Source organism: Cyprinus carpio, chromosome B22, assembly GCF_018340385.1.
Source record: "Cyprinus carpio isolate SPL01 chromosome B22, ASM1834038v1, whole genome shotgun sequence".
NCBI classification, from domain to species: domain Eukaryota; kingdom Metazoa; phylum Chordata; class Actinopteri; order Cypriniformes; family Cyprinidae; genus Cyprinus; species Cyprinus carpio.
In genome coordinates this window covers 25,257,021-25,276,912 of record NC_056618.1, presented here as the reverse complement: position 1 = coordinate 25,276,912, position 19,892 = coordinate 25,257,021, and the positions used below count along the sequence as shown (strand labels likewise).

Here is a 19,892-nt window from a genome sequence, read left to right as displayed (position 1 = left end):
ACCCATTCTATGTAATACCCATTATTTATTTTTTAAAAATTAGTTTCTACATATTTTCTATGTGTTGACGACATTTGCTTAAATGCTGTCGATTGTATAGTGTTGCCCTGAGCGATGTGCACATAGCCATGAATAATAGGCTATTTACCAGCTCTCTGCTAATGAGCTCCGAAGCATTAAACACAGAATGCAGGAGGGGGAGCTCAGACTTGCCATAACTCATATTGTTTGGCATAAATGGGGTAGTTTAGTTTTGTATTAAATCGTATTTTTTTGCATTAAGTTTAGGTTTGTACGCCCCTTTAATCTAAACATGCTCTAAAGACTTAATGTATCAATCTAAAAAAAGCCCAAAGAATTCATCAGTTGTCCCCTAAAGCGCTCTGACATTTTGCTAAAGTCTTTTGAATCTACTTGTGAGAGATCTCTATCAAGTAGCTTGATATTGTGTTTACATATAGTTTGAATCTAATTCTTATGTGAAGTAAAGGGACATTGCATTATTGCATTTTGATGTAACTTACCGATGCCAGGTGTCGATGCGGCAGTTGAGTGGCTCCAATCGCTCCAAATACCTGCTTTCTTCGAGCCGTAGACGCCTATCGGGTTGCAGCGTACCTGGACGAAATACACTGTACCTGCCCTGAGACCCGCTAACCGACAAGACGTCTGGTTCCCAGCATCATCTATGACCTCATGGGAAATAGAAATAAAAACTAAGAATAATAATCAAAGTGTGTGCACCAGTCATTATATTGGGGAGAGCTGTTCACAATGTAAAATCTGTCCTTTTTTCCCACCTTCATGTCATTCCAAACCTGTAGAAGTTACACAGGTTTGAAACAACATTAAAATAGTGGTCCATTGGTAATTGTTGTACTTTGTTCTAAGGTTTATTATATTATAAAATTTGTTTCTGAAAAGAAAAGTTGAAATCATATCCGAGTTTCACAGATAATCTTCCTCTCTAGTGAGAAGTTAACTGCTGGATCCTTACGTCAGTGAGTTGACCTTTAAGAGGGCAGCAGGACATCATTTTGGGCAGAACAAAGAAACTTATGTAGAATCACATGAGGCTGATTAAACAATAACAGAATGTTAATTTTGGGGTGAACTGTCACTTTAAATTTTGCTCCTGGAGGGCCACTTTCCTGCATCATCTTAGAGTTTAGCTCCAATATACCTGCTTGGAAGTTTCTAGTGATCCTGAAGACCTTGATTAACTGGTTCAGGTATGTTTAATTAGGACTTGAGCTAAACTCTGCTGGATGGTGGTCCTCAAGGATCAGGATTGGACATCCCTGCTTTAAATTTCATTTTTTATTAGATTAAACCGGGGTGTCAAATCTTGCTCTGTACTCTTTAAATTTAAATAAAGGTTCTTTATTGGATTCTATAGTTTCATGAAGAACCTTTAACATCTAGTGATGTTTACAGCAAAGCCACTGAAGAACATTTTCGGTTTCTCAAAGAACCTTTCAGTGAACAGTGAATTTTTTTTTCTTAGTGTGAAGAACATTTTAAAAATCTAACTCTAGTGATGTTCACATTGAAGAAATTGTTGTGGAGTTTTTGGTTTCCATGGATGTTAAAGGTTCTTCATGGAACCATCGATGCCAATAAAGAACCTTTCTTTCTAAGAGTGAACTAAGAAAAATGGTTCTTTTAAGAAATGTTCACTGTAAGGTTCCTTGGGAAACCAAAATGGTTCTTCTGTCATTGCTGTGAAGACCCTCTTTTGGAAGCTTTATTTTTAAGAGTGTTTGGATCCAACACCAATTAAACACACCTGTGCCAGCTAATCAAGGTCTTCAAGATTACCAGATATTTCCAGACAGATGTGTTGGAGCTAAATACCGCAGAATGTTGACCCTCAAGGAGCAGGATTTGGACTCCCCTGGACTAAACCATTCCAGCCTTACCTTCCATTCATCGCTGTCCTCCACACGGTATCGTATCTGATACTTGGCCTGAAACAGGTAGTCTTTCAGGGCAGGAGGACTGCCCCAACGTACACTTAACTGATCTTCCAGATCTCCAACACGGCTCACAAGGACATCAGGAGGCGGATCTGTAGTTACTGAACAAAATATTTCACATTAACTAACACTGTACGAAAGGCATTTTCAGAGCTGTTGATTAAACCCAATAAAAGTTGGTAACCGTTAAACTATTCTTTCTTTCACTTCAAAGGCTAAATTCTTGCAATTGAACCTCCCAATAAACCTTCATCGGCGCTCATTAGCTCGATGATATTTTTTCATTACTATGGCAATCTCCCGTTTCTATTGTTGTTTGAAATGGACGTGCTCCACTGCTACGTTTTTTAATCAAGCTTGCCTTTAGGGCAAAGCCAATCATGGAGCTTATTGTTTCAGAAGATGAGGAAATGAAGATGTAGTAATGTAATATATTTGCTTTTCTCAGCAAAAAGTGCTGATTGATGGATATAGTTTAATTGTGATTAATTCGATTAATGCATTGGTATGTCAAATAAGTCATTTGATTTAAAATTTTAACCAATTGCCAACAGACTTTCAGCTGCCCATTGACCTTAACAGTACTATTTTCACAAGTTGCCTTTTGGAAACGTTTCAGCTGTTGGAAAGTGTTTTTATAGTCTGTAAAAATCTTTTCTCGCAGACGAGTGTGTGCGCACCATATGCGAAACTTTCATATGGTTTTGTGCAAGTTAGTAAGCATGAAGTTATCCCATGTCACCTTGATCTCAACATCCATGTCCCCATCAATCTAGCATATTTCAGTCTTACTTACCTACATCTAAAATGTCTAAGGTGATGACATCAGAAGTGGCAGAGCCGAGCTGATTAGATGCCTCCACCCAAACTTCATATGGTGTAAAAATGGCAAGGTCGCGAGGAACGTAGCATATATACGGCTGTCCTGTGTATTCCTCACAGTCTTTCTCTTTACCGTACCATCTAGATGGTTATTAAAATGGAAAAGTTGTATATTAAAATGGATTCTTGCAAAACAGGTGTTGGTATGAATTTTTTTTTGTCAAAACCTCACTTTAGTTTGTACTTGAGGATGTATTTGGTGTTGATGAACGTCTCTCCTTGACTTCCCGGACTCCATCTGCAGCTGAGATCCTTGGTGTTTCGTGACCAGCATGTCAGGTTGACAGGTTTCTCAGGGGGCGCTATATGTCAAATTAAAATAAAAAGAAGAGTAAGGCATAAATATTCAGAAACACATTGCAACAAAAAAAAAAATGATGGGTATAAGCCAGAAATGTTCACAGACTCACAGCCGACATAAAGACACGATCCGGCCAACACTTCTCCGTTACTTCTGTGGCAAACCAGGTTGTCTCCTGACTGCTGCAAGGAGCCATTGAGTTGATGAAGTGTTACGCTGGATTCGGTCGGGCTCAGGACCCTGTAAGTGTTTCTAGCCAAGCGTCTTCCATTCAGCGTCCAGTACAAGGATCTGGCTGTTATTTCTAGCTCGGCACTAATGGTGCACACCGCAGTCAAGCTCGAGCCGATGTGAAGCACTGGATCCTGGGGGGATATGACAGCCAAGTCTGGGGGTCAGAAGAAGAGGAGATTTCATGATTCCAGCAATTTTACAACTGGATTTATGACCACAGTTGTGGATTTATGACAAGGTCGTTTTTTTTGTCAAATTAGGTGGTTTTTTATCTTGTTAATTTTTTTTTTGTGTTTTAGATGTTCTTATTTTTTTTCATGTTAGATAATATTTTTTAGTGTTAAAGATGGCTGGATTGGAAGAGCTACTACTGGCCTTCGGGGAAACCGAGTGTTGATGCAGATCATTTCTGCTCCTGGTGGGAGGCAGACAAACTCTTAAACATGTGCCATTGAACACTGAAGAGTTGGGAAACAAGACTGAATAATTAATCTATAAACTGTGGTACTGTACTTGTTAGGAAAGACTTACATTATTGGATGCTTTAGCATTGAGAGACTGACCAATGAAATTAGTGAATGAACAATTATATTGACAATAATATTAATTATATATATAGCCTATATATATTATTATATTATATTATATTATATTATATTATATTATATTATATTATGATTGACTATATTTTCTAGAGGAAGGATACCTAACTTAATGAATTAGCTTTTTAAATTAGTGTCTTTAATAATTTTATCATGTAGTGACTTTTACATAAAAGCATTAGGCAATTGCACTCGAGTTATTTTTGTCAATAATACTTTTTTTTTACCTTAGGTTTTTCTGTTTATTAATACAGTTATTATCCTATTATAGATCTATTTACAACTTAATATAGCATGTCTTTACACACATTTACATTAATTTCCAATCGTTTATTTCAATGCAATTTACTTTTAGTGCTGTAAATGATTATAAGGTCGCCTTTCAAAAAAGTATGGGAAGTTTTCAGAAGATTTCTGTAATTCTGTTTCTTTTTGATAAAAGCTATTGCTAATGACAAGTTACCACAGCTAAAATTAATAAATATTTCTTAAATATTGAATTTTACAGTAAACGAAGACGAATAGCCGACATAAACGTGAGTAGAGATGAAAATGAAAACATAAACACATCCAACAAGACCTTTAAATGAACATGAAGTTTATAGACATCTTCTCAAATGGCTTTGCTTTAAAGTAAACTCCAAATACACTTGAAATTGTACTTACGTGCTGTGAGCGCATATGGAAGAAGCACAACAAAAAACAACATAATGACTAAAATTGCCATTTGTCTGCCGCGCGCGCTCTCAACTCGATTCTTGTCATGCTGGTGGCAGCGCGCGCACGCATAATCCATTCTCCTTCACATAAATTGCTGAAAATTTAAAGCATTAATCAGCAGAAAGCTTCGCAAAATTCATTGCTGGTTCTGGAAAGCAGCATTATGCGGAGAGGACGCTCAGATTCACCTTCACTCTCAATTTTGGAGAAGAATCAACATAGCGCACGCCTCAAAAGCTGAAAAAGTTGATTCTTCTGAAGCTCCTCCTATGTCTTACCACACAGCCACAAGTCATTATTAGTAGCGCATCTGCAGCCAGTGTTTTCTTTTCTTTTTTTGTACACTAAGTTGGCCACAACAGAAAATAATGAAACGAACCATTCCCAAAATCCTTCCTTTTTGTATTTGTCTGCTGTTCCTCGCGTAGGAACAGATGTAGGCTAAATCTAAAGTTTGTACATCGCATAGTTTTTTTTAGTTTTGAATTGAAATCTACAATTTTATGTGTGTGTGTAGCCTATATCTGTCTATCTATCTATATATCTATCTATCTATCTATTAAAGTTTGTAGAAAGGTAATAGTAGGCCTAGTGGAAAATAGCTTCTATTTTAAGGAGTTGTAAATTCCTACATAATTGTTATTCTAATAGTATTTTATATTATTTGAGTATTATTTTAGATAGCCTATATAAAGTATACCCTACGTATAAAACACTATTTTAAGGAGGTAATTATTATTAATAATATTAAATTATTGTTTTTAATTTGTGTTTAACTGCTGGCCGAATAAGATCTTTACAGCCATCCTCATTAGAAATGTATTTTATCTGGTAGAAATGAAACATCTGTGTTGTTTTTATTTACATTAAAGTACTAGACGCATTTTCCCCTGTTGTTTCTATCCACTGCTTTATACTCGATCTGCTGCAATGCAATGCACTGGCTGGAGACGCGCAGCGCGTGCGTGATGATGTGAGGAGTGACGACACGGCGCATCAAAGGCACGAGGCTGATAGAGCCGATCCGAAGCAGCTACGGAAGGGACCGTTAGAGACGCACCGAGCTCCGTGGACGCGCCAGTGCACCGAATCCTGCGGAAAAAATGATGCTCCAGTTCGGCGGCAGGGTGCGCGGTGTTCTCGCGCTCGTCTCTCTGATTCTGGTGGCGTTGGCGGCGGCATCATCTGATCTGTTTGACAACCAACTGGGCGATATCAATTACTGCAAAAAGCAATGCCAGATGTCCATCAAAAACAAAAGCCCCGCCAAAGTAAGTGCCACGTACCAGATGCTTTTGTAGTATATAATGTAACGGCCTGTGAAAATATGCGTTTATAGGATTTTGCGTTTACTACTCGTTCAGCAGAGTCGCAGCCATTTGCAGATTTGAATAAATAAAGTCGTTCTGCAATTGATAATCGCTATAGAAAACGTGCGGGGTTCGTTTTAACAAAACTGTAATGCGCAAAGATGGGAGCATTATTTGGCAGCACCTCGAGCCAATTCTTAATCGATTCATGGATTTCTGTGTCCCAGTTTCTGGCACCGCACGGGAAACGTTACTTTGTATCCAAGAACAGGCCGAGAAGGATGCTTTATGACGCATGAATTTAACGGTCAATATGTAGAACTGTCTGGCTGTATCTGTCATTCGAATGGTTTTTAACCGCAATGAACGTTCTACGTTCTAAATGCGCCAAACTGAGCGCGGCAATGGAAGCACGCGAGCGCGTCTCTATTGTTTGATGTTGGCCCATAAACGCTTGTAAAGACGTGGGTAGATATTTGCTCCATATCCGAGGACGACGTCGTTCAGTTACGTTCGTTTAGCTTGTATATAATCATGTGAGGGAATTGTTGTTGTTGTTTTTTTTAAAATATATTTAGAAAATGAGATCCTTATTTTTCTTACAGCCTGCATCACTTCGCACTAGAGGTGGTTCATCTTTTGGTTTGAGAATAGATTTGAACGATTCTTATTCTTATAAATTCTAGCTTTAACTGCCCTTAAAAACAATGAGTTAATCTGATATCAACAGAACAGATATAACAATTACGATACGTTTCATTTAAGTATTGCAAAAGGTGTGTTTAAATGACTTCTCACATACTTTAAAATGTAACTTTAATTCATTCATCTTTTATAGAATATTACCAAAGCTCACAATGAAACGAACTGTAATTCATTTCAAGTGAAACATAATGAAAGTAATAAGGTTCTTGCAATTCAATAACCGCTCCAACTAATTCATAAGTGATTGTGATTGACTAAAGTTAACTGGCTTTTGTGAATCATAATTTGTTAGAAAATCCAACCACATGGGTTGTGCTGTATGTTTTTTTATTTACTAAAAATAACCAGCTCGTAGGAGTCATTGGTCCAGGATTTGAAAAAATATAACAGAGGAAACTTACCACCTCAACAAATGTAATTTTATTTAGTTTCCTGTCAGTTCTGAAGGTGATACTGAAGGTCATTGCAGGGTCAGGTGACTTCTGTTACTCTAAAGGTCATGAATTGACCTTCCATGGGTTTGAATCACCACACTTTGCCCTTCTGTCTTTAAACATCATCCAGTGCTCTGCTGTCTCTACCCACAATCAATCCCTGATTCTGATGTGCCATTAGGAAAACCGTGTGCATGTCACATCTTGCATAATCATTTTCAGGAACTCATCTTGGATATTGCATTAAAAATCCTTTGAGAAAACCTCCATGTGACCACAACCTCCCTGTGGATAAAAACGTCTGAACATCAACTAAAGTTATTCTTGGAGTTACATATATCTCAGTACAAAAAAAAAAAAAAAAAAAAAAAAATATTCTGAATGAAGCGTTTACCTTGTTCCTACAGGACTCCATCATGAATGCCTGTCACCGTGGCTGTCGGCTCTACTCCATCTGCCAGTTTGTGAATGGAAATACAGGCATCAATACCAGCAAGGAAGAGTGCCAGGGAGGTATCAACTATTTTGACCAGTTTTGGGAAATATCTAACTAAAAGTGCCAACACTACTAACTTAACTACATCAAACATGCTCACCTAAACAGTAAAGGTGGATTCTTCTAGTGAGTCAGTTTGTCGTAAATGATCCTCTTATTCATATGTAGTGTCCAAATCATTCTATTTTATTTAGCATTTTTGGCCTTAATTGTAATAGGACAGATCAGATATGACAGGAAACAAAGTGGGAGACAGAGAAGGGTGGGTTCGGGAAAGGTCCTCGAGTCGGGATTCGAACTTGGGACACCCAAAGCGCAATGGCGCTGTATGTCAGCATGCTGCCTACAAGGCTATCAGCGCCAACACGTCCAAATTCTGAACATGAACAGATTTAAAAAATAATTCACTGATTCAACTCCCTGCACAATGTTTTGGACTCAGTTGTGTAAATTCGTTTTGTTGTGGTATTTAATGTAAATTTACTTGTGAAGGTTTGATATTATCAATCAAATAGAGATTCATTCAAAATCCTTTACGTTTTTTGTGTTCTGTATCTTTTTCTAGTTTTTGTTAGCAGCTTTTGGCTAACTACTTCAAATTATGATTAGCTTGTAGCTTGCTAAACTACAGTTTCAGTTTCTTTCACCTTCAAATTAAAATGTCCCATATTTCATGCACAAACAATTTGATGGTACTCTACTGTTACTGTTACAGTAAATGTGACCGCATCTTGAAGGGATAGTTCACCCAGAAATGAAAATTACCCCTGATTTAATCCTCCTCAAGCCATGCTAGGAGTATATATCTATCTTCTTTCAGATGAATACAATCGGAGTTATATTACAAATGTCCTGAATTTTCCAAGCTTTATAATGGCAGTGAATGGCTGTTGAGATTTTAAAGTCTAATAAAGTGTATCCATCCATAATAAAAAGTGCACCACATGGCTTCAGGGAGTTGATAAAGGCCTTCTGAAGCGAATTGATGTGTTTGTGTCAGAAAAATATCCATATTTAAACTATTATAAACCGTAATCTCTAGCTTCCACTAACTGTCGTACACACATTCATGAGAGAGTGGCATTCCAGCAGATGATGTAGGACATAGGTGTAGCGTAAACTCTGGTGAGAATAGGCTAGTAATATGTTAGAGATTACAGTTTATGAAGTTTTAAATACGGATATTTTTCTTACACAAATACATTGATGGAGCCATGAGGAGCACTTTTTATGATGGATGGATGCACTTTTTTGGGCTTCAAAATCTCGGCCACCATTCACAGCCATTATAAAGCCTGGAAGAGCCAGGATATTTTTAATATAACTCTGATTGTGTTCTTCTGAGAGAAGAAAGTCATGTACACATAGGATGGCTTGAGGGTGAGCAAATCATAGGGTAATTTTCATTTTTGGGTGAACTATCCTTTTAAGTCCAGTCTTGAGCTAATATCACAACTCTTATTTCAGTGCTTGTAGACACAAACTTACCAAGAGGATTTGAACGCAGTTTAATCACTTAGTCACATTTGCAAAAGTTTTCCTAAAAATTAGCAGAATAAGGAAAGTTTTGACCATACCTAAAGTCCTTTTTTTCTGTAAGAAATCTTTTAAACGTATGCCGTAATTATGATCCCAGCGTTTGTTAGAACAAACTTTCCAGGGGGACTCAAACACCGCTTAAGAACCACTAAAACATATTGAATTGGTGCGCTAGTACAAATCCAGAGTGAGAAAAACTGTATCTTTTTGCCTGTCAAAATGCATTTGACAACGCTAATGTTTTGGAATGAAGTGCACATAGCCCAAGGACATATACTATAGAGTGTGCAGACAAGCTGATAAGCGCTCATTTTTATCTAGAGATGGTATTGTGTGCTAGTGGCAAACAGAGCTGTCTGTGGGAAACTGCTAGGCATGAGGGAAGCTGTTTTATTGAAAATCAATCCTGCGCTTTCTGGTGCGGCAGGCTGCTGCTCAGATGTTTGTTGATATTGATGACTGCTTGACCGTGGGGAGGGCTGAATGGAGATGGAGCCGCCTGACAGGTATCGTTTATGTGTGTGTGTGCAGCATGTCAGGAGGCCTACAGTAAATTGCTGGAGCAGGAGGCGTGCAGCACGGGGTGTGCCAGCCAACCCGCTGAGCCGGAGATCAAACGGAGGAAGGTACGACTCTCGTTTGTTTCCTTTTGGGGTTGCGGTGATGTTTTGACATCTTTATCAAACTCTATTAAATTGCTCTCGTCTTGATCTGCAGCTCAAGGCCCTGACCAACCGGCCCAAGCCCATCTCTGTTATGGATGCCGTGTCTAGCTGGTGCAATGACATCGTCAGTTCTGCCCAGAGCTTCATTTCTTCCACCTGGACTTTCTACCTGCAGGCTGATGATGGAAAGGTTGTTGTGTTTCAGGTTTGTCCGTCGGCGTCTCTGCGTTCTGAGTAAAGCTCAACTGTGGTTCTCAACTAGTTTTACTTTAAACAGTGACAAAACATCTGTTCAGTTTTGTTAAATAAACAATTTTGATACCTAATATCCTGAAAACATTTATTTTTTTTAGAAGTACTATGATGTGCTGAAAATGGTGGTATGTTTTGTTTTTTTATTGTTTATATGTTTATATACTATTTATTAATATTTCGGATTAGCTTTTATTTTTATATTTTCTTTTTTTTGTTTTTGTTATTTGATGTAATCCTTTTCAGTTTTGTTTGTTTTTGTAGTTTTGTTTTTATTTCAGTTTTTGTTTTGGTACTTCAGTACTTGTCAGTTAATCACCAAGGCAACATTTCAAATTTTCATTAAATGTTTTCTGTTTAAGTTTTTTATTGTGTCTAATATTTACATTTATATTTTATATCAGTTAACAGAAATGTTTAATAGTATTAGTTGTAAATAACAGTAAAAATACTGAATTTACGTCTCATAGAGTAAAAAAAAGAAAAACGGTAAATTAGTTGTTGCTTGAAACGATCTTTATACTTTGAGTTTAAGAGAAATTATGAGAAACATATTCAAAATTCTGAGAAATAACATCCCAGTTGTAAGAAGTAAAGTTGCAACTAAATTTGTTTTAATTTTCATTACATTTTTCTTTTTCTACTCTCCTATCCGACAATTTTATTAACATGATTTATAAACAAATATATTTTAATAATAGATATTTAATAAAACGTACAATATTTAATGAAATACGTTTAATGATATTTAAATTAATTTATTTTTACACATTAAATATTAAATATTTAATTATTAACCTGACACAGACCAAATTCTTTGTAAATTTCAAGAGCTCCATGCTCTTGCCGTAATAAATTAAGAATAAACAAGCCATTTAACCTCTGATGTCTGCAACAAAATATATGGGAAGCATTTTCTCCTCCATTTCAAATGTTTTGACTTATATCATTTGCATTTAGTGTTGTTTTTTGCTATTTGTTTTCTGATCTATTTTTTTTTCATTTTTGGGCAGTTGAGAATCACTGGTGTAGAAGATTCCACTAGTGACTCTCATATGCTCTTGGTTTCAAGATCTGGTATGTTTTACGAAGCTTGCGGTCACATCCCTGCACTATTGGGATCATATGAGCACATGGGGCTGGTTCTTCAAAGAAGAACCAGTGATGTTAAATCAGAAACCTTATTCTCCCTGGAGGTCATCCAACTGTATCCATAGCCTGACATGTTTTTGTGAGATTCCTGCTGTTTCTAAACCAACTACAATCATTAGACGACCGCAAAAACATCTTGTGAATAAAGATAGTTATGTTAAAAATTCACTTCACAAAGTGTGACTTAAATAAACCAAAACTAATAGAAATGAAGCAATTCATCATTACAAACCCATCCACGATTTCTCAGTTTAGTCGCAGCCCTGATGAATGTGCGTTTAACAGTTGTGACAGGAGAAGAGGCGATAGAGAGCCTCCACAGCCGTCCTGCGGCAGGCCTAGCCTGTATTTAGCGGTCAGCTGGAAGACGGCCAGCCCAAGTGAAGGACCGACACGGGCCAGAGATTGCACAGACGGTGAAAATCCAAGGTTTAGCGGTAGCATCGTGCTACCTACGCGCTAAATCAAGCATATGGAATTAGAACTTTGTTGAAAATGCAAGACTCAATTTCTGGGGGAAGTGGAGCACTAATGATGGGCTTTTTGCCTCGGGCGTCTAAACAGAGAAAGGAAAACAGATTGTTTTTCAACAGACCTGCTGTGGTGTGCATTTGGCCCAGATGATGCAGTTTTCACAGTTACGTGAACCACCGCACAACTGTAATACAAATAGCACTGCATAAAAAACAGAATATGGAAATTTTGACTTGATGGGGTGTGAGCCGGATTTTGAAAGTTTCCTCCATAAATGTGATTTATGTTATAATCCGTTTGATTTTTGTGAGGAACTAATGAAATGTATCTTCGGAGGAAAGTCTGGAGGTAATTCTTGCACTTCAAAAAGACCTTCCCCATGTGCATCCAACAGTGCTGCACAAGTTTCCCTAAAGTTGCATGTTGAAAAAAAACCCATTAACTAGCAGGAAGTATCGGTAGAAACCAAATTCTTTAAGAACCAGCTTGTTCGGCTCTTTGATGCTTGAAGTTCTCCGGTGGAAGTTCTCCTGACGCTCAAGCTCTCCATGAGTATCTGTAACAGTAGAATCAATTTCATTTGAACATTTGTGGGAATAGGTAGAAATCCAAATAAAACCAACATCTTTTATACCAAATTATTCAGGCAATATGTTTGTAAATAAGAGTAGCGCTATGCTAATTTTTTAGACTTAAATGTTAAATCTGGTTGTTTGCTTTTGCAGGTGGAATGTTTTGGTTATGTACAAGTTTAGCTTAATCGACACCTTTTATGGCAAAATGTTGATTACCAAAAAATTATTTTGACTCCTCCCTTGTTTTCTTTAAAAAACAAGGGATGCATTGAGGCAAGGGCTGCACAATTAATCGAATTTCTAATCGCGATTACAATTATGGATGCCACAATTACGTAATCGTTCAAAGTCCACTTATGTTATTCTGCACGCTTAAGATGCATTTTTCTTTCTACATGTTATCTTAAGGGTTTTTCCCATTATTTTAATTTTAGTATAACATTATAATACCACTCATATTTGTACTTTTTTTATAATTTAAAGAAGAAACCAATCCTATGTATGGTTTACATTTGAGGCTTATTACTATATAAAAGCACTAAAGGTTTTTCAGTTAGTGTTTTCAGCTTGTTTATTTTCATATAAAAATACAGCATGTAGTTGCATCAAACAATGGTATAAGCATCATTCAATGTAAACTGATAATCGTAATTATAATAATAATCGACAATTATGATTTTTGTCATAATCGTGCAGCCATAATTGAGGCAAATGTGGCCAATTTTAGATCATTTAAAAGCATCTTTGAATTTTATAAGCAATTACACAAATTTTTCTATGTATTATTTGAGCTGCTGTTTAAATCATTTTTACAGTAGTTTTAGTTTGTTGTAAAACTGGATATAACTTTACACAAAAGGTTAGTAAGCGTTTTTCCACACTAAAATCATGTTAACAGGCATATTGTTTACATCTTGTGGTTGTACTAGTGAAACCCATTTGCTCCATAAGGACCTCTGTAACCCAGATATTTGTTTTTTTTTATTAAAATAAAAAAGCCATATAAAAATCCCCCAATCCCCCAGATATACGCTATGATCTGCAGCCTAGTTTCACATCAGTACCAGGCGGACATTTGACATTGGTTATGCTGCAGTCTGGGCTTAATGTTTGTCCGTTCTGTACAGGGTTTTGATGAGTCCCTCAGAGGTAATCAACAGGAATAAGACTATTTCCTCCGAGCTGAAGGTTAAACATGACTCGGTTGCTGAATAGCCACTGATTGGTGCGATGGATTTTTGTTTGGAAGGAGGTCGGCTATCTTGTTTAAATTCTGGACCAGTTCAATGTGGATGGCCGCTACATGTGAAAAGACGAGTTTGGACAAAGCAAGCAAATTCCTAATAAGGGAAATGGGATTGTTTACTATGAAGTCAACAATCTCGGCCTCGTCTTCTTGGCAGTCTTGTAAGCTGCATTGATCACCTTTGGCGAGTTCTGCGGTAATGCGTGACAGATGCACATCAGACTGCTTTCACTAATGGCAAGATTCCATTGGTCTGTGGCCAGTCAACATTAACTTCCTCAGATGTTCATTTTTCCCCCTTTTGATTCTCATCCCTTGCGGACATCTGGATTCAATATTTTTGACAGCATCCCTTTCAATTAACGCAACTGTGAGACTCAAGCTTTTTGCAAAGCTAAATTGCCCATACTATGTTGCATTTCATGACTTCATGTTTTCCCATGTTTGTTTATGTAAAGAATTAGTTCATCCAAAAATTTGAATTCTGTACTCATCCTCATGTTGTTAAAAACCCATATTCTTTCCTCAATTTGACACAAACTAACATATTTTGAAGTATGACCTTTCTTTTTCATACAATGTAAATGCCATTCAGAAAGGATGCAAAAACACCATAAAAGTGGTTCTTTTGGTATATTTTTTGTTAGTCTTGCAATAGCTTTGCGGAACAAAGCAAAATTCAGTCAATACAGTAGGTTATTCTTATTCACAAAACCAGTCTGGGGTGCCTCTCCGAAAAAAACACTGTTTGCAAGTCATTAGCAATGTATTTCCAAAACACAGTTACAATGAACATTCGCAAACAATAGCGCAAAGTTGTGTGGCTGAAACTACAGCTCTCAGCCTGTGGTTTGAAATGTAGTTTTTTGTTAGTACAACATGTGGACTTAATTTATGGTGCTCTTGAGCAAAATACGTAATACATGTAGTGCCATCTATGTAGTAACTTAGTTATTTTCTTTCATTTTATGCATATACTAATTTAATTCAATGTTTTTTAGTTTGTCAAAAGAATAAAAGCTCAGTTTTTGAAGAGTGAGCATGTGTGAATGTGCTCTAGTACTACGATTGAATCAAACATCTGAAATAAAGCAAAACATAGCGAATTAGTGAAAAAATTAACGAATTAGACCTCAGATGCTATGTTCATTATTTAAAGCAATAATCTCACATGAATTTGATTTGATCCAGAAGTTGATGTTAGTTGTGAGGTGAGAAGTGCGTAGTGCGTGATAGATAGAAAGAAAACGGTGGTAACAAATTAGAAGTACAAAATGAGGATTTGTAAAGAAAAATGTCTGAGGATTTCGATATAAGCCGAAAGGAGACTGGTTTTCCTTTGCTGTAAACCAAACTTGGTTTTCGCAAAGCTAGCATATTTTCATCAGAATTTATGCTACAATTACACACTACATCATCCGCTGCAAAACAACTCTCATGAACGTGGGCATGACAGTTAGCGGAAGCTAGAGATTACGCTTTATAAAGTTTTAAATATGCATATTTTTCTTACACAAATGCATCGCTTCACTTCAGAAGAGCTTTATTAACGGATGGGTATGTATTGTGTTTTATTTTTGATGGATTGGATTTTTTTTTTTTTGCTTAGTCTTTATTGCCATTCACTGCCATTATAAAGCTGGGAAGAGCCAAGACATTTTTTTTTATATAACTCCCGATTGTATTCATCTGAAAGAAGAAAGTCATATACATCTAGGATGGTTTGAGGATGAGTAAATCATGGGGTAATTTTCATTTTTGGGTGAACTATTCCTTTAAACAGCGGGTTACGCTGTTTTACATGAAACGCACCTTTGAATGATTTGTTAATTTATCCGACTTATTTAGTTCTCAAGATCAATATAGTGCAAGTCATACGAAGACCTTTTATGATACTTTTACCCTTTTTGATGCTTGAAAGCTTCACTCCCTGTAATTGCTGTAATTCACTGTAATTGCATAAAAAAGCGCACAGAAAACAGACTTCAGATTTTCTCCTCGCAGAAGAAAGTCATATGGATTTAGAACATGATGAAGGTGAGTACACGATGACAGGATTTTCATTTTATCTGAACTATTCCTTTAATCTTTGGAAATTAAGATTGGACACACCAGTCAGTTATACATATGTAAAAAGTACAATCCCAATGTACTCCTTATGTGTCCAGTTACAGACTATTAGACTGTAGGAATAAGATGACACTCCAAACAGTTCCTTGCGTTCTCGTCTACCGTGGCTTGACATGAAAAACCATGTGTGTTTGCCTTCTCTGTGGTCATTTCGGAGGTTCATATGAGCCTCCCCAGAGAGGTTATCTCAGAGGTCTGCTCTGCTGAGCCTGATTTAGAAGAATTCAGTGGAAGAGAGCAAAAATCTTTCTTTAATAAGATCTCAAGGGGGAACTAAAAGAAACATAGTCTGAAAAAACATGTACTAATTTACATATACAGGGCGAGATGGAGGGGCAGAACGGGACACATCTAGTTGTAGACTAATGAGACAGATTTCAAATCACATCCTTTGGATCCTGCTTGAAAGTGGCTGCTTAAAAGCTCTTATTCAAGTCAAGTAGTCCCCTCACTCTTGTCAGAGTTGGTGTCTAGCGCTCGGTTTGACCAGCGTGGCTTAGCGCCGCCAGGCAGCCATGTAATTGAGAGTGGAAAGAGGGACTCAGTTAACACGATGTTCCTGCATGGTTTCTCAAGCTGGAAGCAGCTGACTGTAGCTTTTAAAGATTCTGGAAGGGGTTAAACCAAAATGTAATGTCCTTACTGGGTTCAGCTTGACAACAATTGAGTGGGTAGTAGTATGTCTGTTAGAGCACTAATGCTGTGTGAAGTGGCAAAATCACAGCCAATTAGAACATCTTCATTGTTTATTAAACAGGCATTAAATGTCGAGCAGGATTTGGACCAATGAGATTCCACTGTGGGTGTGGTTACCAAGTGCAACACAAACAAAAAAGTAAACAAATATATATTCCTGTATGCTGCTTGTCAAGGTTGTTGAGAACACATTTGTAGGTTATAAAATTAGTTCAAAATCTAAGATATTTTTGTCAAAAAATACTTGTGATTATTAAATTATAAAATCTATAAAAAAATTTAAAAAATATGATTCTTCAGAAATCATTCTAATAGCTAATATCATTCTAATTTCTTTAGGAAAAAAATAAACAGCAGTGTATATACCTCAGATATTATTTTAACATAAATAAAATTTTCTTGACACCAACTATTTCAGATTGACCAAACAACATCACTGATACCATGTAAACATATAGGCAGTGATGACCCAGTTTCATAAAATATTGCAAATGACATCAAATCAGGTATTACACTTTTATCAATGATTACTCTTGGGAATCTGTTTCAGCTCATTCTAGCTGTACGTGATGCAGGCGCGAGCAGGAGCTGCATTAGCAGCTAGTTTTTGCTGCTATTTTTGAAAGGTGCCCTCGACGTCGTCATAACTAACTGGGCTATTCATCATCTGTATGTTTGTAAGAATCAGAGCATTTTTATGTGAATTTTATGTTTGTATTTTTGTTTTTTTTTTGTTTTTATGATTTGTTTGTGATTGTGTTGAAATATTACGGTCACATACCCAACCGTTTCATTCAGAAGCCTGTCTGCTGAGTAAATCCCATAATGCTGTTTCCTGCCCTTGACACTGTGTTTGTTGATTCTCCCAGAGCCAGCCAGAGATTGAGTACTCCTTGCCTGAGTTACAAGCCCCGCGCTCCAACGTGGTCGACAAACCCTGGCCCCAAGTCAACTCCCACACACAGCGACCACATACTGGTAAGAATGACCGCTTTCACCCCAGATGGCTGCTGACAGCTTTCTTTTTTTCATCTGAAAGCTCATTTAAGTGGAGCCAAGGATCAGAGCTTGAGCTTTGACTTTCATTTGCGACTCATCCAGCGCTGCTGTAGTTTGTCTGAAGCTGGAGGGTCATAAAATCAATGTCCACTTGCTGAAAGTGCTGCCTCTGCATCCTTCCAGGTGGGCGGTCACATGGGGACAGGAATGCGGCAAAACCTGGGGTGAAAGGAAAGCATGTCAGCCAACATGCTGAGGACCCAGCTGCTGAGCACGACTTCCTGGGCTGCATGTCAAGGTGAAAGGGACTTTTTTTTCAGTCAGGACATGTTTAAATGTTCAAACAGCTTGATGGTCCATTGATCATGTACATAGAAATATTTAAGTTGCATTTTAGTGTGGTTATGTCACAGTAAAATGTTTTAAAAACATCCAGCATTTTAATTTTTTTAAATATAAATAATATATATCTACCACTACCACTTTTATGTCTGTACTGGACTATGGTGATGTTTTTTATATATATATATATATATATATATATATATATATATATATATATATATATATATATATATATATGCATCTTCCAACTGTTTACATGCTATAGACACTGTTTAATCTCAAGACCCTCACTCATCATTGTGAGTTGTATGCCCGGGTTGGATGGTCTGCTTTGTCCATCCGTAGGTTAAAACACAGGCATGTTTTTATTTATAAATCTATCCTGGGTTTACTTCCCTCATATCTTAATACATACATCTGTAAAAAATCTGTTCATAGCCATAGCCTTCAGTCCCAGGAATTCCAGTGGTTGGTACTGAATTAGGGAATAAGTCATTTAAATTTGCTACTCCCTTTGCCTGGAATAATTTGCAAATTAAATTACACCTTAAGGAGCTGGTTTCTAAAGACGTTTTTAAAGTTATTTTAAATAACTTGGAGATGGAAACATTGGGCTGTAGATGTTTTGACTAGTTATGTATTGATATACTTTTGTGTGTGTGTGTGTGTGTGTGTGTGTGTGTGTGTGTGTGGATGTTATCTTGGCCAGGACGCTCTTGTAAAAGAGATTTTTAATCTCATTGTGCTTCTTTTCCTGTGAAAAATAAAGGTTAACTAAATAATAAAATACAAAATAAAATAGGTATAATAAATATATACAGTGTTTATTAAGTGTGTATTGAAAAGGTTGTTAGTCAGTAATTGAATGCCTTATTTTCAAAAAAAAAAAAAAAAGCTTAGAAATTATGTATTCCTATCATTTCTGTAATTTGTAGAAATTATGTAATAAGAATAAGTGTCATAATTTCTTAATTTATACATCATCAATATGTAACTTCTTCCCATGTATCTTTCCGCTAGGCGCTCAGGACTGCCGCGTTGGATTTTAGCAGCTTGTCTCTTCCTGTCTATCATGGTGATGCTGTGGCTGAGCTGTGCCAGTCTGGTCACGGCACCCGAGCAGCACGTCAAGACTCAGGTACCCGTTCATTCATCAAACAAACACTGCCAAAGAAATACAATACTGAGTAGTATAGGAGATTTATTTAGATGGATTTTTTTTAGATGGGTTGGTTGAGGCAACAAGTATCCAGCATATACATGAAAGTCTTCACAAACGTGGCTACTTGAAATAAGCTCTAATATGGTTTTGAATACATAATTTGACAAGTTAAATGTTGATAAACAATGTTGTATCTACAGCTTAGCATCAATGGAGATAGAGAGTACATTGATGACACCCAGAAGGTCAACCCCTATCACTTGACGCCAGTGATCGCAATGACAATCGGCCAATCGGAGGAGAGCAAGGAGGCGGGGCCACTTCCGGTCAAGGTTGACCTCAGCAAAACATCTCTGTAAAAGCACTGAAGAGGTCGATACTTTTGACGACTAGGGTTCAACTCATCTCCAGAGCTATTTCTCGCAATTTAAGGGGAAGTTACATTGTTTTTCTATATAAAAAACAAACAAAAAAACATGCATGATGACATTTATTATATCGGTTACGACGTATGTCCTGTCTGAATACTAGTCTCCTCACTGGATTTCCAAAACCTCATGGAATTGTAGTGTAGGTGCTTGTTCACATAATGAACAAACTCATTTATGACTATAATGTATACATACACTAGTAACGTTTGAACACATGAACAACTTCGCAACAAGTTTCTTATCGCTGTTGTGATACGTTCTTACTGAATTCTTAAAAAACGAACTGTAAAAACACAGGGGTTTCAGATGGTAGGTTACCCGACAACCTCAAAAGAGTAGCGTTTGCATTTAGGTGGTTTAATGTGGTTTTTTTTTAGAGATGAATACTTTCAAAGCGCCCCTCCTTGTTATTAATTAGTGTAGCATTTGAACTGGAAGATAAGCTTTGAAGGTAATCAGTCAGAGAGAGTCACACTCATAGATTCTCACTTTGATGTGAAACGAGCAACGGAAAAATCAAACGCAGCCAATTAGCGAAAGATCTGCTTTCGTAGCAACGTTTA

General features: G+C 37.0%; 2 protein-coding genes across 2 annotated transcripts in view; one reads left to right on the top strand and one right to left on the bottom strand.

Annotated features, from left to right (window-relative positions):
- Positions 1 to 4,959, bottom strand: part of crlf1b (cytokine receptor-like factor 1b) — a 6,555-nt gene extending 1,596 nt beyond the window's left edge. Inside the window, exons 1-6 of the mRNA XM_042748805.1 lie at positions 4,665 to 4,959; positions 3,272 to 3,550; positions 3,034 to 3,163; positions 2,776 to 2,942; positions 1,923 to 2,080; positions 525 to 693 (exon numbers count right to left, since the gene is read on the bottom strand). Of these exons, the coding sequence (XP_042604739.1) occupies positions 525 to 693; positions 1,923 to 2,080; positions 2,776 to 2,942; positions 3,034 to 3,163; positions 3,272 to 3,550; positions 4,665 to 4,794 (1,033 nt within the window). The 5' untranslated portion in view covers positions 4,795 to 4,959. The remainder of the gene's footprint in view (positions 1 to 524; positions 694 to 1,922; positions 2,081 to 2,775; positions 2,943 to 3,033; positions 3,164 to 3,271; positions 3,551 to 4,664) is intronic.
- Positions 4,960 to 5,685: 726 nt separating this feature from the next.
- Positions 5,686 to 19,667, top strand: tmem59l (transmembrane protein 59-like). Its single transcript, XM_019123845.2, has 8 exons — positions 5,686 to 5,989; positions 7,575 to 7,680; positions 9,734 to 9,828; positions 9,920 to 10,072; positions 17,262 to 17,370; positions 17,575 to 17,689; positions 18,757 to 18,874; positions 19,099 to 19,667. The coding sequence occupies exons 1-8, from the start codon at positions 5,822 to 5,824 to the stop codon at positions 19,255 to 19,257; spliced, it is 1,023 nt and encodes a 340-aa protein (XP_018979390.2). The 5' UTR covers positions 5,686 to 5,821; the 3' UTR covers positions 19,258 to 19,667.
- The last annotated feature ends 225 nt before the right edge of the window (positions 19,668 to 19,892 follow it).